At 36.1% G+C, this 17,901-nt stretch overlaps 1 protein-coding gene across 3 annotated transcripts in view; it reads left to right on the top strand.

The window, feature by feature from the left end:
• The window catches only part of ATAD2 (ATPase family AAA domain containing 2), a 63,689-nt gene extending 47,771 nt beyond the window's left edge, over positions 1 to 15,918 (top strand). For 2 of the 3 annotated variants that reach the window (XM_006045596.4, XM_006045597.4), the window contains 9 exons: positions 817 to 952; positions 6,075 to 6,271; positions 6,795 to 6,954; positions 8,938 to 9,060; positions 9,179 to 9,322; positions 10,633 to 11,010; positions 12,939 to 13,072; positions 13,926 to 14,054; positions 15,053 to 15,918. In XM_006045596.4, coding sequence (XP_006045658.3) covers positions 817 to 952; positions 6,075 to 6,271; positions 6,795 to 6,954; positions 8,938 to 9,060; positions 9,179 to 9,322; positions 10,633 to 11,010; positions 12,939 to 13,072; positions 13,926 to 14,054; positions 15,053 to 15,097 — 1,446 coding nt within the window. In that variant the 3' untranslated portion in view covers positions 15,098 to 15,918. Of the gene's footprint in view, positions 1 to 816; positions 953 to 6,074; positions 6,272 to 6,794; positions 6,955 to 8,937; positions 9,061 to 9,178; positions 9,323 to 9,616; positions 10,111 to 10,632; positions 11,011 to 12,938; positions 13,073 to 13,925; positions 14,055 to 15,052 lie in introns of those variants that run through there. The other variant, XR_003103687.3, reaches the window with a different exon arrangement.
• Positions 15,919 to 17,901: the final 1,983 nt, after the last annotated feature.

Here is a 17,901-nt window from a genome sequence, read left to right as displayed (position 1 = left end):
CCCTGTTTTTACCCGTTCTTACTATTTTCCAGCCTTTATTCTTACTGAACAACCACTTATTCTCATATCTCACTTTGGGTTGTAAAAGTGAATTAATTGATCTCAGTTCAGTTCAGTCACTAAATTGTGTCCAACTCTTTGCAACACCATGGACTGCAGCACTCCAGGCCTCCCTGTCCATCACCAACTCCTGGAGCTTACTCAAACTCATGTCCATTGGGTCGGTGATGCCAGCCTGCCATCTCATCCTCTGTCGTCTCCTTCTCCTTCCACATTCAACCTTTCCCAGCTTCAGGGTCTTTTCCATGTCAGTTCTTCACACCAGCTGGCCAAAGTATTGGAGTTTCAGCTTCAGCATCAGTCCTTCCAATGAATATTCAGGACTGATTTCCTTTAGGATGGACTGGTTGGATCTCCTTGCAGTCCAAGGGACTCTCTAGAGTCTTCTCCAACACCACAGTTCAAAAGCATCAATTCTTCAGCGCTCAGCTTTCTTTATAGTCCAACTGTCCCACCCATACATGACTACAAAACCCTTTAAGTAAAATATCACCATATCAGTTATTGTATGAATTATAGTTTGGAGTCTTGAGTTCTAAAGAAGACCCCATGGTTTTAGTTCCTTATCCACTGCATATGTGATGTATACATAAGTTCAGTATAAGTACAAGATTTAAGAAATTACTCATTACACAACTTAGATTGTTATTACAGTAATCTACTGTTTCATTGAATGATTGATACATAGTATGTATGTGTATACAACATACATATATACACACACATATATATAATGCATCTGTTTTCTTTTTTAAGGTACAAGAATTATTTATCCATGACTATGGAGAAATTTTTAATGTCCAGTTACCTAGTAAAGAAGAACGGACACAGTTTTTTGAAGATTTAATTCTGAAGCAAGCTGCTAAGCCTCCTATATCCAAAAAGAAAGCAGGTTAGTTTCTGTATCAAAGTTAGTATATAATAATTTTGAGAAAGTGGAAATAAAACATCAGTTAATGGCATTGCCATCTTCTAATAGTCACTCAGTTGTGTCTGACTCTGTGACCCCATGAACTGTAGCCTGCTAGGCTCCTTTGTCCATGGAATTCTCTAGACAAGAATTCTGGAGTGGGTAGACATTCCCTTCTACAGGGGATCTTTCTGACTCAGGAATCAAACCCGGGTCTTCTGCTTTGCAGGAAGATTTTTTACCACCTGAGCCACCGAAAAGCTTCTAAGGTTGATACCTCTTACCTGTATTCTTTGTATTTCCCATTAAAATATACTAAAGTTCTTAAAGCATACAAGGCCTTTCATAGTAGAGCCCTAATCATTGTGGAATTTGGGCTGGAATTCAGAGTATAGCCCCAATCTGTCTTTCCAAGCCCATCTTTGATACTTTACTCTCTTCCATCCTTTTCCTTACAAAGCACTCTATCTTTAAACCATACACAGCATATTTGTGTCTTTTGACAATTTCATTCATGCTTGTTCTCTGTCAGTAATGCATCTGTCCTCAACCTTGTCTCTGCCTATGGAACTACTTTTCCTGCTAGTATAATTCGTGTTTTCCTTCCTTAACATCTAGACAGAATTAATTGACTACCTTTATGATATGCTGTACTTTTTTCATATTACTAATATGACATTGTGGTGATGTTATAATTATCTCTTACTACCTTAATAAATTGCCAACTTACGGGGGCAGCACTCTCATATTCCCTTTTTTATCCTGAGTAATTATTAGTCCATTCTGTTTAAACAAACTCAAACTATTGTCATATTTAAAACATACCACAATTTTTCATTAGCTGAAAAATTAACTAGTCGAGATGACTTCCTCCCATGCACACAGGGAAATTCAAATTTTTTTTATTTTAATTTTTTTAAGTTTTGGAAGTATGATAACACATTTATAGGAAACTTGGAAAATATAGAACAAGGTTATGTATAGTTACATAGAGTTCCACTATATATACAATTTTTTTTTTTTGAGTAGGTAAATTAAGATTTTTAATTGGAATTTCAATATCAAACTCTCATATACAGAGATGTAGAAGGATATAGTAGACCTGAAAAGCACTGTCAGCATAATGAAGATTTATACAGTTTTCACACAATGATAAGATACAAATTCTGTTCAGGTTCCCATAGACTGTAAACTATGAGACATTGGAACATGTGCAGGGACATAAAACAAAGTGCAAAAATTTCATGGTCTAAAGGTACTGAAATCATACAGAGCCTGTTTTCTTATCACGGTGGAATTATGTTAGAGATCTGTATCAAAAGATACTGGAAAAGACTTTTAAGTGTGATATGACATGTACCAAGAGAGATCTTCAACTTAGCCATCAAAAGCCTGAATAAAGTTAGGCTGAAAAAAACACAGAGGATGATTGCGGAGAAGAAAGCATTTAAATGAGAAATTAGTATTAAAGATACTTTAAACAAAATCACTTGTATTTTGAAATTAAATGTCTACTTTTAAATGATGGGTGTATCTAAGAAGCCATAACAAGGAAAATTACAAAATATTTGTAATAGAATAAAGACAAAAATTAGCAGAATTTGTTGCATGCAGCTGAAGCTGCTCAATGCAGGTAAATACAATGTGGAGTCTTAAAATAAGATATGAAAACAAGTAATGGACACTAGCATGAAATCTTGTGAAATTTGAACAAAATCTGTACTTTTGTTAGGAATACTGTATCATGTGTTAATTTCCTGTTTTTTTTTTACAACATATTATTTCTTTATATTCTCAGAATTGGATTAGAAGTTTCAAGCCTCATTCAATTTTTTTTTTTTTAATCACTGCTGCTAAGTCGCTTCAGTTGTGTCCGACTCTGTGCAACCCCATAGACGGCAGCCCACCAGGCTTCCCCGTCCCTGGGATTCTCCAGGCAAGAATACTTGAGTGGGTTGCCATTTCCTTCTCCAATGCATGAAAGTGAAAAGTGAAAGTGAAGTCGCTCAGTCGTGTCCGACTCTAGCGATCCCATGGACTGCAGCCTACCAGGCTCCTCCGTCCATGGGATTTTCTAGGCAAGAGTACTGGAGTGGGGTGCCATTGCCTCCTCCACCATTGCCTTCTTCTTCTTCTTCTTTTTAAATCACTAAGATAATGAATTTTCTTTAGCAGTAATACTAGGTACTAAACTGCATGGAACTGTATCAAAGTTTTGAGTGAATATAAATTAGAAATCTGGCATTCTGTTCATACTAAGTCAAACAAGTGGAATCAAAATGTCATAAACTTTTTTATCTAGGCAAAAATTCATAAATTCTCTAAAATATATACTATATATATGTATACAGAAGCTTTTCTACTACATTTGATAAAGGCTTAAGAAAGAATAACAGCAACAAAGAGATGGAGAAATTGGAGAACATAACTAAATGAAATGGGAACACTGAATATGAAATAGAAGAAGTGAAACTAGGTAAAAATAAAACATCATCCTATAGTCCAGTTGTTTTTAAACGTGGCTGCTCATTAGAAACACATCTAGAGCTTCAGAGAAGAATAGCAATAACTGGGCATTTGTATTTTTAAAAAATTCTAAGATAATTGTGTTATGTATCTGAATTTTAAAAAGTAGTTACAAGTTTTTCTATTAAAATAGTCCTTTTAGAGATACAGAATTCTATTATTTTCTGTTGACCAATCATGATACAATAGTATTAAGGAAATAATAGAACATAACCATAATAGTAAAAGATGTTTATCAGTTTTCACAGTCAAGAGCCAGACAAAAAATAAAAGATAATTGCAGTTGCAAGCCATAAAGGAAACATGATTAACCTAACACTTTAAAATAATTGCATACAATTTAGGGATTAAGAGAGTGATGTGGTAAGTGGAAGTGCATATATGCACAGATTCTGATCTGCCCAGCCAGTCTGTGTCTTTTGGTTGGTGCATTTAATCCATTTGCAGTTAAGATAATTATCAATATGTGTGATCCTATTACCATTTTCTTAATTGTTTGGGGTTTATTTTGTGTAGGTCTTTTCCTTCTCTTGTGTTTCCTGCCTAGAAAAGTTCCTTTAGTATTTGTTGTAAAGCTGGTTTGGTGGTGCTCAGTTCTCTTAACTTTTGCATGTCTGGAAAGCATTTGATTTCTCCATCAAATCTGAATGAGAGTCTTGCTGTGTAGAGTATCCTTGGTTGTAGGTTCTTCCCTCTCATCAGTTTAAATATATCGTGCCATTCCCTTCTGGCTCATAGAATTTCTGTTGAGAAATCAGCTGATAACCTATAGGAGTTCCCTTGTATGTTGTTTGTCATTTTTCCCTTGTTGCTTTTAATATTTTATCTTTATCTTTAATTTTCATCATTTTGTTTACTATGTGTCTTGATGTGTTCCTCCTTGGGTTTATCCTGGGACTCTCTGTGCTTCCTGGACTTAGTTGACTATTTCCTTTCCCATGTTAGAGAATTTTTCAGCTGTTATTTCTTCAGATATTTTCTTGGGTCCTTTCTCTCTCTCTCTTCTCCTAGGACCAGGTCTCCTAGGACCTGTTGGTGTGTTTAATGCTGTCCCAGAGGTCTCTAAGGCTGCCTTCATTTCTTTTCATTCTTTTTTCTATTCTGTTCTGTGGCAGTGATTTCCATCATCTGTCCTCCAGGTCTTAGCCATTCTTTTGCCTCAGTTATTCTGCTGTTGATTCCTTCTGTAGCAGTAGGAATTGTTCTTCTGTTCTTTAGTTCTTCTAGGTCTTTGTTGCATCTTCTCAAACTTTGCCTCCATTCTTTTTCCGAGATCCTGGATCATCATCACTATATTTATTTTGAATTCTTTTTCTGGAAGGTTGCCAATCTCCACTTTATTTGGATGTTTTTCTGAGGTCTTATCTTGTCCCTTCATCTGGGACAAAACTCTGCTTTTTCATCCTGGTTAACTTTCTGTAGTGTGGTTTTGGTTCCAGCCACTGTGCGATTGTGGTTCTTATTGCTTCTTCTGTCTGCCCTCTGGCAGAGGAGACTAAGAGGCTTGTATAAGATTCCTGATGGGAGGGAGTGGTGGTAGGGAAAACTGAGTCTTGCTCTGGTGGGCAGGGCCGTGCTCAGTAAAACTAATCCAGTTATCCACTGATGAGTGGGGTTGTGCTCCCTCCTTGTTAGTTGTTTGACCTGAGGTGACCTAGCCCTGGGGTCTGTGGGCTCTCTGGTAGGGTTAATGGTGACCTCCAGTAGGACTTAGGCCAAGGGGCCCCTTCCAGGACTGCTACTGCCAGGGACCCCAAGCCATGGCCCACCATACCTCCACAGGAGACACTTAACACTAGCAGGTAGGTCTGGTTCAATCTCCTGTGGCGTTACTGCTCCTTTCCCCTGGATCGTGGCGTGCACAAGATTTTATTCGTGCCCTCCAAGAGTGGAGTCTGTTTTCCCCAGTCCTGTGGGGAAATCCCCCTGGCCTTCAAAGTCAGATTCCCTTGGGATCCCCCATCCTTTTGCTGGATCCTCAGGTTGGAAGGCCTGACATGAGGCTTAGAACCTTCACAACAGTAGGAGAACTTCTTTGGTATTTATTTTGTTCTTCAGATTGTGGGTTGCCCACCTGGAAGGTACGGGCTTTGATTTTATCGTGTTTGTGCCCCCTCTTACCATCTTGTTTCAGCTTATTTGTGTTTGGACGTGTGGTATCTTTTTTTGGTGGTTCCAGCGTTCTCCTGTCAGTGGTTGTTCAACAGCTAGTTGTGACTTTGGTGCTCTTGCAGGAGGAGATGAGTGTACGTCCTTCTACGCCGCCTTCTTGAGGATGACATTTTTCGTAATTAGGATATTCTTGTCCTGAAAATAGGCATTTTCAAGATTTTAATAGCCTCTTAAATGATTTTTAAATGATAATGACTCAGCAATTCACATTCCCAGTTACAAACTGCCAATTACTGCTGGAAGAGATGTAGAGGTTGAGATTATGGTAGCACTTTAGTATTCCAAATCCCCTGGTTCCTGACAAATAGAAGGAGGATAATTCCTGAAAGCTTGTCTGCTTGGTATACTGAATTTTGTCACCCTTGATCTGGTGGGAGAGCAGTAACTAACTTCCATTCACGTAAAGTTTTGCAGGCCCTGGAGGTACTCCCTGTGGCACCACCACCTGAGCCAAGACCACTGACAGCAGAAGAACTGAAACGACTAGAAGAACAAGAGGAAGATACATTTAGAGAACTGAGGATATTTTTAAGAAATGTTACACATAGGCTTGCTATTGACAAGCGATTCAGAATATTTACTAAACCTGTTGACCCTGACGAGGTATTAATTTAGTCTTTGGATCAGAATGCTTCAGACTTAGAGAATATTTGAACAGTTTTATATGTGTCCCTCTGTACACTCTGAACTTGCTTTTTTATTTGTAAGCATCAAGTAGTGTTCTCAGCACATAGAGGCTTCAGGAGTTATGTAAGGCGTTTTCCTTTCCTGCAGAGCATAGACAATTAACTTTGCCCAACTCAAATGTTCTATAAGTAACTTGAGAATGTCTCAATGCTACATGACATTCCTGTGACCTTCACAGTAAAGAATGCGGTCCTAAGTTGGCATTGAAGGGTGGGTGGCATTTGGATGAGCAAAGAGGCTTAAGGTGTTACTGGAGATACAGGTGCCCAAGAATGAGAATGAATACAAAACAAAAGCCACCTTAAATACAGAGTTTCACATTAATATATTTTCATTATCTCTTACGTATGTATTCTCTCCTGTTTTGCCTGGCAGAAAAACTTGACTCAAATTTTTCAGTGTTCAGAGTTTGTGATTTGGTCGTTTGTTTGAATTTTAGGTTCCTGATTATGTCACTGTAATAAAGCAACCAATGGACCTTTCATCTGTAATCAGTAAAATTGATCTTCACAAGTATCAAACTGTGAAAGACTATTTGAATGATATTGATCTGATCTGTAGTAATGCTTTAGAATACAATCCAGATAGAGATCCTGGAGGTGAGCATTTAGTGGGTTTTGTTTTATTTTGTTTTGTTTTTTTTAAGCTCAAGGAGTAGAACAAGGGCTGCTAACACTTAGTGAAGGGTGATTTTATACTTGGTGCTATATTAGAAGCATTTTACACTCACAGTGCCATTCAGTCCTAATGAAACACAAAATTGCATAACAATTTAGCTTGTTCTTGTTTGTCAATGTTCTTTCTCAAAGTAGGAAAATAAAAAGTCTGTAATAAGTTTGAAAGGATTTTTTTAATTAAGACCATTACAATTTTTATTACAACAAATTAATATAATACTCGGTAACAGACTAAGTCCCCCATTTCCTTTCTCCAAAGGTAAGTGTAAGTAAGTGTTGGTTGCTCAGTCATGCCCAACTCTTTGCCACCCCATGGACTGCAGCCCACTAGGCTCCTGTGTCTATGAGATGTTCCAGGCAATGGTACTGGAGTGGGTTGCCATTTTCTTCTCCAGGAGATCTTCCCGACCCAGGGATCGAACCCGGGTCTCCTGCACTGCAGGCAGATTCTTTACCAACTGAGCTACAAGGAAAGCCCCATCTCCAAAAGTGGATGCTGTTAAGTTTAGGGCTATCTTTCCAGACCTTTTCTGTGCATAGAATGTATCCACAATCTACCGCACCTACACAGGCTATTAAATAAAATGTATAAAGTAAGAGATTTTTAGGTGATTTGTTTATATGTATAATGATATATTCAAATATCTATATAAACTTACTGATTTCCAAAAAAATACTCTTTCAGGTTCTTTTTCTTAGCTTCTTGCTTTGTGAATGCCCTATCCTTAACTGTGTTGCTGGATAATTTTTTTTAATAGTTCTATTTCCTGTGTTGAGTCTCTTACATTGGTATTCTGTTTTTAAATTTGTCGTGCTTAAAAATTAGATTGATTTCCACCACTGAGACTTTACCCAACGATGTAAAAGCCCACTATTCTTCCCTCACCAGTCTTGTACCCCACCTTCCCTAGGCTCTGTCCCACAGGTCAGAGTTCTGGAGGTAGCAGTGGGCAACAGGCTGCCAAGTTGGGAAAACCCCTTAATTGTAGAAAGAAGGAAGTTTCTCCTGGAGGAAGTAGGCTTCTTCTGTTTCCTTGCAGTCATGCTGCTGCTGCTTCCTGTTCTGACCATTCTGACAAATGTAAAATTACTTCAGGGCAGTGGTGTTCACACTTGAGATAGCACCAACATCTCCTTCAGGACATGCTAAGGTGCAGCTGGCTGGGCCCCACCTCCGCAGGTTTTGATTCTTTAGATTCAGGACTGGAGAATGTGCATCCTGACAAATTCCCACATGGTGCCAAGGCTACTGCACTTAATGAACTTGGCCCCAGCTTTCTTCAGGTCATGTTAGAAGCCCCTGGCAGCATCCCTTCGGCTGTAACAGCCCTTCCTGTCTACTGTAAACTGAATGTTGTGTGAAAGCTGCAGCATCCTCCTGCCCTGCGAGGGGGACTGATCCAGCTGTTCAAGCAAATTTACATTCACTTATGATCTGCCTTTCTTTACCTTGAGACATATTCCAGTTCATGGCACTTAGACTCAGTTTAGGATTTTTTTCCAGTGCTTCCTAGGTAGTGTTGCTGTTTCATTGTCTTTGTTTAGTTCCTCAGTCAGTGTCGTAACATCCTCTATATCTCTTCCAAAATTGTTTTACATCCCCGGTTCACTCATGAACCTGATAGCCTTCCTTGCTGTTTTTGTGTCATTGTATTGTTGTTTAGTTTTGCTGTTAACTGATTCTTAAATTTTCCTTGGTGTTTCAAAGGGATTTAGCTAAGAATCAAATGTCCAGAACATTAGATGAGCATCAAAACCAGAAATAACACAGTTCCAGTAACTTACTATTCATGGTGGAAGTAAAAAACAAATTGTAACAGCTATAATCTTAGCCCAACATGTAAAATTAATTTTTGTTGAATTATTAGAAGGAAACCGTTTTAAAATTCTTTCTTTATTCCATAGATCGTCTTATTAGGCATAGAGCCTGTGCTTTAAGAGATACTGCCTATGCAATAATTAAAGAAGAACTTGATGAAGACTTTGAGCAGCTTTGTGAAGAAATTCAGGAATCTAGAAAGAAGAGAGGTAGGAAAATGATTTGACATCAGAAAGAGATGCTTTAAATGTATTGAGTACTCATAATTCTCCATGTAATTTTTATATCTGAAAATTTTACTTGATATTCCGCATGTCTATTTATAAGGTTGTAGCTCTTCCAAATATGCCCCATCTTACTACCATGTAATGCCAAAGCAAAATTCCACTCCTGCTGGTGATAAAAAATCAGATCCAGAGCAAAGTGAAAAGCCAAACAGGCCCAGTACTCCTATGGCTTGCAGCACTCCTGGTAAGTGCATTTGGGTGATTTTTACTTAGGAAACTCTAGCCTTTACTCTCTTCTGATGCTGTTTACTTTTCTCCCTCAGTTTCCTTTGTCTATATTGATGCCACTCGTTACATTGGTTTCATTTCTATTAAGGCAGCTTTGCATTCTTTAAATAAATCCATGCTTACCGTGAGGTACCATTTGCAATCCCAATTCACCTTTCAGTTTACAGTCTAATTGTGGGTTGACTTGATTTGAAACTGATTTTTGCTTCCTATAATCCTAATCTATTTCCTGTTCCCTCTTTATTCTTAGGGTATAACTCCACAGAGTACCCACCCAAATTCTGTGGGTTTTCCAAGGCCTCTTCCTTGGCAGGCTCCTAATTCCAGTTTTTGCTTTTAAAGTTCTGTGAATATCAGACTGTCCTCAGCTTCTTAGCCTCTCAGCTATTCATCTGTTTTCCAAGATTTGGGTGCCATAATTCCTCAGTGCTTTTAAACGGAATGTTCATAAAAACTATTCATACTAGCCCAACTAATGCTGATCAACAGTAGAATGGAAAAATATGGATTATTATACAGAAGTGAGAATTATTAAACTTCACGTAAATACAACACTATGGATGACTTTCCCAAATATGAGATTGCAGAGTGGTTATACTGTGTCTAGGCAGAACTTTTCATCTCTGTGTACCATGGTTTCATCTGTAAAATGATGTTGAGGAGTGGTAGCACACCTGATCGGGTTAAAGTGGAATTTCAGTGAGTCAGCACATGTGAAGGCCTTAGAAGAGTTCCTGCTTCATGGTAAGCACTCGATAAGTGTAGGCTGTTTTTAGTCTTGCCCTTTCTTCAGTTCATTCCTCATACTACTGCCAAAATTGGCTTTGCAATATGTGCATTAAAAAATTCATACCATTGTTGGAGTTTCCTGAAATGGAAGGGAGGTTCAAGAGGGTGGGGATATATGTATACCTGTAGCTGATTTCATGTTTGACAGAAAACAACAAAAGTCTGTAAAGCAATTATCCTTCAATTAAAAAATAAATTAATTAAACAAAAAAATTCATGTCTTTCCCCTCCTTAAAATTATTGAACTTCTTAAAAAATTATTCAGGATGAAATCCAAATTCCTTAGAATAACAGGTCATTGCCCGCTTTCTGCCTTCTCACAGTACTACTTTTGTTCATCTATTCCAGCCATACCATACTGTGGTGATATCTCAGATTTTCCTCTTAATATCTCAGGAGGTATTTTTTCCTCCATTTAACTTAGACTTTAAAAAGTTGTTGAATGTTCTCTTATTCTTTTTCTTAAATTCTTTGAAGCTCAGTTGAAGAGAAAAGTCCGCAAAAAATCAAAGTGGTACTTGGGCACCATAACAAAACGAAGGAAGATCTCACAGGCAAAAGATGACAGCCAAAATGTCACAGGTGACAAAATTGAGAGTGATACAGAGGAAAATCAAGATACAAGTGTAGACCACAATGAGACCGGAAACACAGGGGAGTCTTCAATGGAAGAAAATGCCTCTGAAAGCAAAATAGAATTAGAAAATAACAATTCAAGTCCTTGCATTGAGAATGAACCTGAAGAATCTGGAAAGACTACAGCATGTACAGAATTGAGGAAAGATAAGATTGCTTGTAATGGAGATGCTTCTAGCTCTCGAATAATAGACATTTTTGATGAAAATGAAGCAAAAGGTAAGTCTCAGTGAAGCAACTTACTAATTTTAAAAGATGTTTCATTCAGGGTTCTTTAACAGTTAATTGCATCTCAGTTTACTCTTTTTCCATGTTTTTCAGAGTACAAGAGTTAATTAAGGAAGATGGCATTTTATTTAATAAGATTAAATTATTAGTATTAAATAGTAATAAGATATCATTATTTTATTAAATAACAATAAATGACTGTGGTTAAAAGCACACTACATTGGGACTTCCTGGTGGTCCAGTGGCTGAAACTGTGTTCCCAGTGCTGGCAACCCCGGTTTGATCTCAGGACAGGAACTGATCCCACATGCCACAACTAAGACCTGGCGCAGCCAAATAAGTAAACCCTTTTTAAAAAGCACAGTATAGCATCAGACAGACCTGGATTTGAGCCTCGAGCCCACTGCTTAGTAGCTTGTGACCTTGGTTAAGATTCTTGCCCCATCAGCCTCAGCTTTCTCATTTGCAAGACTGGGGGTAGATAGTGCTGGGTAATAAGATATTCTGAGGATTGAATAAAGTAATCCAGCTAAAGCATGTGGCAAAGTGCTTGGCTATACAATTTTTAAAACCTGGCAGGATACCCTCTCATTTTTAAGCAGGATAAGCAGTTTCCTGTGATTTCTTGCTGAGTGATGTGAAACAACTGTTACTCACCCCCATCATTCCTCTATCCCTATTGTAGGTCCCAGATCATTTATACTGTATTTATTCTGACGGTCCTGCTCCCAAAGATTTTCATTTAGAATTGTCTTCTGTCTGCATCTTCTTGAACCTTTGGCATTAGATTTGTTTGGTTTTTGGAAAAGCCAAACATTTAGTCTTACAAAGCAAAAAGAAGGGTAACAAAGTCAAAAATTTGTTTTGGTCAAAAACAAGTATTGGCTAAGTTAATGAGACTGGTTAATGAGACTGGTTTCCTTCAGTGGCCTATATGGTTAATCTTTTTCGAGGACTAGAAATGAGTTCTAGTGTGTTTGAGTAATCTTAGAATGGTTTAGGATATATCCTTTTGAATGTGGATATTTAAAATGTTAATCCTCTGACTGTAAAATTTTGTATGTTCAATTTAAGTTCAGCATTTATTTTCGTTTTATCATTATATTTTCTAAAAGAACACTAGTGAGACCAGGCACCTATTTACACTGGTCAGGAGATTTGGGTTCTTGTCCTGGCCCTTAGAGTGGTTAGGTATATTGACCTTAGAAAAACCTCTTCACTTTTCTTTGGCCTTGTTTTTTCGCCTCTTAGTTAAGTAGATTGCTATAAATCAGGGATAGGCAAACTTTATCTGAAGGGCCAGATAGTCACAACTATTCAATCCTGCTGGAAAAGCCATATTGACACCCTTAATGTAAAGTGGGTGTGGTTGTGTTCTAATAAAACTTGAATTATGGCAGTAGACCAGATTTAGCTTATGTGTAGTAGTCTGTACTGAAGTTCCTTCCAGCTCTTAAATATCATTAATTTTTTTTTTACTTGCTACACAGCATGCAGGAATCTTAGTTCAATCCCAATGACCAGGGATTGAACCTGTGCCCCCTGCAAGGGAAGCTCAGAGTCCTAAGCATTGGCTTGCATATATGCATGCTCAGTCTTTGTGACCCTATGGACTGTAGCCTGCCAGGCTCCTCTGTCTATAGGATTCTCCAGGCAAGAATACTGGAATAAGTTGAATTTCCTTCTCCACCTAACCACTGGATTGCCAGGCAATTCCCTGTCCTTAATTTTTCAGTGTGTAAATGGTAGCATCTTAATCTTATAGCAGAGTCAATAAATGAGATAAATAAGTAAATTATAAGTAAAATGAGATAAATAAATAAGTAAATATGTCCTGCTGCTTAATCAGCCTAATGTTTATTTTAGGCATTATAAAATGTCTGTGAAACAGACAAATAATAATTATTTTTTCATTCTAGAAATGTGTGTTCTGCGAATGACTCGAGCTAGACGTTCCCAAGTAGAGCAACAGCAGCTCATCAGTGTTGAAAAGGCTTTGGCAATTCTTTCTCAGCCCACACCCTCACTTGTTGTGGACCATGAGCGACTGAAAGTATGTAAATTAAAATCACAATGCTTTCATTGTATGAATTAGAAACATAACTCACCAAAAGCGGGATTATAATAGTACATTATTGCAATTTGGCTTGCAATAAATATATTTTATAGAAGGATAAACTTGGTATAGTTTGACATTACCAATGAAACTCTGTAACTTTCATTAAGGCAGTAATTGAAGATGACTAGTGTATTAACATTACTGTTTTGACATATTAATTCTTGTCTATACCACTTATCCCATACATTGTTTGTATGACCATACTTATGACCATTTTAGTTGGTTTTTACTTAACCATGGTTGCATGTTTTTGTTGACTACAAGGCAATGGAATATCATGATAGGACAAGACTTGAGGAATCACAGAAATTCAGTAGGTCCATTTCAGTCATAAGAAAAAACCCTGATCAGATGAAAAACCTTTTTTGAAGAAAAGAACCCTGAAGTGGTGCAGTAGATCATTTATGTCCTGTCTCTTTTTGTTTCACATAACAATTCTAGCATATATTAATCATAGTGACATAAAATATTCTACAAAAATGCCTTTTCTCTTGTTAGTCTAGTTTGAGATTATTTTTTAACTTGACAAGAAGAGATTGATGGCTATAATAGAAATTGGCAACCTCTTCAGTTGTAGTTTTTAGGATGAGAGGCCAGAGTCATAGAATGTTGATAAAGGTAACTTGCAGTTGAATGTCAGAACCACTGTTAGAGACTGCAGTGTCTTATCAGATGACTTGATCTGCCCTTTCTGTGGCTTATATGCTAAAAATGTCCCCAAATCTTCAAAACTAAAATGTCTCTGGGAATTTCTCTCACATATGTAAACACTTACGTTTTCTTTTAGAATCTTTTGAAGATTGTTGTTAAAAAAAGTCAAGAATACAATATTTTTCAGTTGGAAAATTTATATGCTGTAATCAGCCAATGTATTTATCAGCATCGCAGGGACTATGACAAAACAGCACTCATTCAGGTAAACTCATCTATATGAGAAATTAACTGATTATAAAAATTTCTAAATACCATTTTTTAATGTGTGGGATTATGAACTATTTCTAGGTACAACCATGTTTTGTACTTTTTAAAATCTAGCACCTAAATTAGCTTGTGTTTCTTTAATAAGCAGTGGAACATTGAAGTATCTATAAACTATGAAAAATCTTTTGTGTGTGTATGAATGAAGGCATATAGCTCATTTTTAAGACAGACTTAAGATAGGCCTATTTGTCTTTATTTAATCTGCTTTATAGTGGATGTGTGTGCTTAGTCACTGTTGTGTCCAACTCTTGGTGACCCCATGGACTGTAGCCTGCCAGGCTCCTCATCCATGAGATTCTCCAGGCAAGAGTACTGGAGTGAGTTGCCATGCCCTCCTCCAGGGCATCTTCCCAACTCAGGGATCGAACCCAGGTCTCCTGTATTGCAAGGCGGATTCTTTACCATCTGAGCTACCAGGGAAGCCCTTATAGTAGATATTCGAGTCCTAATGTTTAAAAATAGATATTGACTAATACCTCTATAGGATTTCATATATGTATACACACACACACACACATAACTCGCTACCTACTATATACCTACTAGTATGTAATATATATATAGTATTTAGTATATGTAATAAAGTATACTGTGGTATCTATGTAGTATAAATATATGTAACTGTATAACCTATAAACTCTCAAAATCTGTAAGTACACCAGTGCCGTGGTTAATAACTATATGAATTTAATGTAAGATGAAAGCATCTCAGACTTTAATTCAAAAGGGATTTAAATAATGAAGTCCCATCAGTGTTAACAGTCTATGTGATAGTCATAAATACTGAACAAAATTTGTTTCTCTCTCAGTTATATACATGGATAATGATGTCCTTAAGGTTGTTCGCTGCAAAAGAAAACCAGCAATGGAGTAATGTTCTTTAGTGTTTTCTGCATTGAAACTTACTGTTTTTCCCTCCTATCCTTTATCTAGAAAATGGAACAAGAAGTAGAAAACTTCAGTTGCTCCAGATCATGATGTCATGGTACCAAGTATTTTTTATATTCAGTTCCTATTTAATTCACCTTTGTCATGTTGACATAACTGATGCAAGATGAAATCCTGAATCTCTAAAGAAAAGAGTAAAATAGTAATTAAAAATATTTAAACTTTTCTGGTATTTATATACATGTGTAAGATAAATTACAGAGATAACTGATAAATATTTGATTGAACAAGTCATTGTGGTAATACTATTGCTATTGTTATCAGTAAAGTGTGGCCAACTCCTAATAAAGTTTATTTTGATAATTAATGTTTATTACACTTAGGAGTAATTAGTGACACTGATAGTTTTTGTTTTAAGCACTTTTAATTTTATCCTTCCTAAAAATAGTTTATTGTGTCAGACTAGAAACTACTTAACCATTGTGTCTTTGCCATCGTTTCTGCCTTTAGCATTCTCTGCAAATTCACTTAAAAGCTCGTGCTTGAGTCATGATTTGCAGAAGGTCCCCTGAACAACTTCTAGGTGAACCACAGTTCTGTACTTGAATATCAAAATTAATGCTTTTTAGATCAACATTTTTTTATCATTTAATTTGGATTAATAAAAAATTTTAAATTTTTTTGTTTTACTTTTATGATTATACATACAACAAATGTATTAACGACTACTTTGTTAAATATCTTTTTAACAATGCAAAGTTTTTATATATGAAAGCTATTTATATCCTTCTTAGGCTGTATTCTATAGATACCTTTTGTATACAATTATATAAATGTAAATATTATGAATTTTGTATTAATGATGCCAAAAATGCATTTCTTAAAGCAATAAAAGCATTCACCACCATGCATTTCCCCCTTCCCCCATTTTATTTCTTTTTCTTTGAGACATTCTAGTATTACTTTGCAAAACGTCTTTTGAAGGGAATAGGGGATAATGATCTCGTGAGAGATTCTGGATTCCAATACAGTTTCTGAGTTAAACTGCATTTTGTTGTTGTTTTATCTGGATATTTTATTTAAAGGCTTCTAAAACTCAATAATTCAGATACCTTAATTAGTAGATACTGTCTTATGTAATGCATAATGGAATGCTGCTGCTACTGCTACCGCTAAGTCGCTTCAGTCGTGTCCGACTCTGTGCAACCCCAGAGATGGCAGCCCAGCAGGCTCCGCCGTCCCTGGGATTCTCCAGGCAAGAACACTGGAGTGGGTTGCCATTTCCTTCTCCAATGCATGAAAGTGAAAAGTGAAAGTGAAGTCGCTCAGTCGTGTCTGACTCCTAGCGACCCCATGGACTGCAGCCTACCAGGCTCCTCTGCCCATGGGATTTTCCAGGCAAGAGTACTAGAGTGGGGTGCCATTGCCTTCTCCGAATGGAATGCTAGTCACTGAAAATATTTAAGTGTATGTATATTCCTGGATTCACATACACACGTCTTCATTTTTAGTGAAATTTATTGTAACTTATTCTAGATTCATGCTTTTGTAACTAGGATTTTGTTTTGTATGTATAGCTTCTGTAATAAATTGTAAAGGTAAAAATTGCTTCTCAATTCTATTTCTTAATTATTTTATAATGTCCTAAAAATAATTCAGTGTGAAACAAGTGCAAAAATCTGTTTTATTACTGTGCATAATTTAAAATGCTATTGACACTGGAATGTATATATTCTTTAGTTACCAAGACTAATCTGCTCCTGTCCTTTGCATGACTGTGTATACATGTGGAGAGTAATGTATCTACATTGCTGTGTAGGCTTTCAAAACCATGCTGAAATTGCAAACCTAGAATGTCTTTCTCTCTTTTTTTTTGCTTAAAAGTATAATAAGGCTATTATATATATATAATATATTATGTATATATTATATATATTTATATATATAATCTGTATGTTATATATATTATACATAATATATATTTATATTATATATTATATTTGTATATTTATTTTATAATGTATATAAATTATATACATAATTTTATATTATATATTTTATTCTATATTATATTTTATAATTTTATATTATGGTATAAATTTTATATTTATGCATTATATTTTATAATATATTTATATTTTATATTTATCATATACATTTTATATTTATATATTTTTAAATATATATATAATCAGGCTATTATATATATATGCTTATATATAAAAGTATAATCAGTAATTTAGACAGGAAAAAGAAATAGAAGGCATCCAAATTTAAAAGGAAGAAGTAAAACTATATTCACAGGTTATCTTACATATGGAAAACCCTAAAGTATCCACAAAATATTGGTTAGAGCTAATAAATTTGACAAAGTTGCAGGAAAGAAGATCAATACAGAAATCTGTTGTATTTCTGTATACTAGCAACAAATGATGCAAAAAAGGAAACTAAGAAATAAATAGCATCTAAATCAGTAAGACACCTAGGAATAAACTTAACCAAGGAGGTACAGACTTGTACACTGATAACTACAAAATGTTGCTAAAAGAAATTAAATAAGACCTAAGTAAATGGAAAGAGATCCTGTACTCCTGTATTGGAAGACTTGATGTTAAAATGACGGTATTTCCCAAAACAGTCTGCAGATTCCATGCAGTACCTTTCAAAATCCCAATGGCCTTTTTGCAGAAATCCAAAATTCATAATGAAACTGCAGGGGACCCTGAATAGCCAAAACAATCTTGAAAAAAGAAGAGGAAGTTGGAAGACTTGTACTTTTTATTCCAAACCTTACACGAAGTTACATTAATAAGACAGTGTGGTATTGGCATAAAGGATGGACATACAGATCAATGGAATAGAGTTGAGAGTTCAGAAAGAAGTCTATATCTGTG

The sequence above is a fragment of the Bubalus bubalis genome, chromosome 15, assembly GCF_019923935.1.
Source record: "Bubalus bubalis isolate 160015118507 breed Murrah chromosome 15, NDDB_SH_1, whole genome shotgun sequence".
NCBI lineage: Eukaryota > Metazoa > Chordata > Mammalia > Artiodactyla > Bovidae > Bubalus > Bubalus bubalis.
This window is presented reverse-complemented; position numbering and strand designations above follow the sequence as displayed.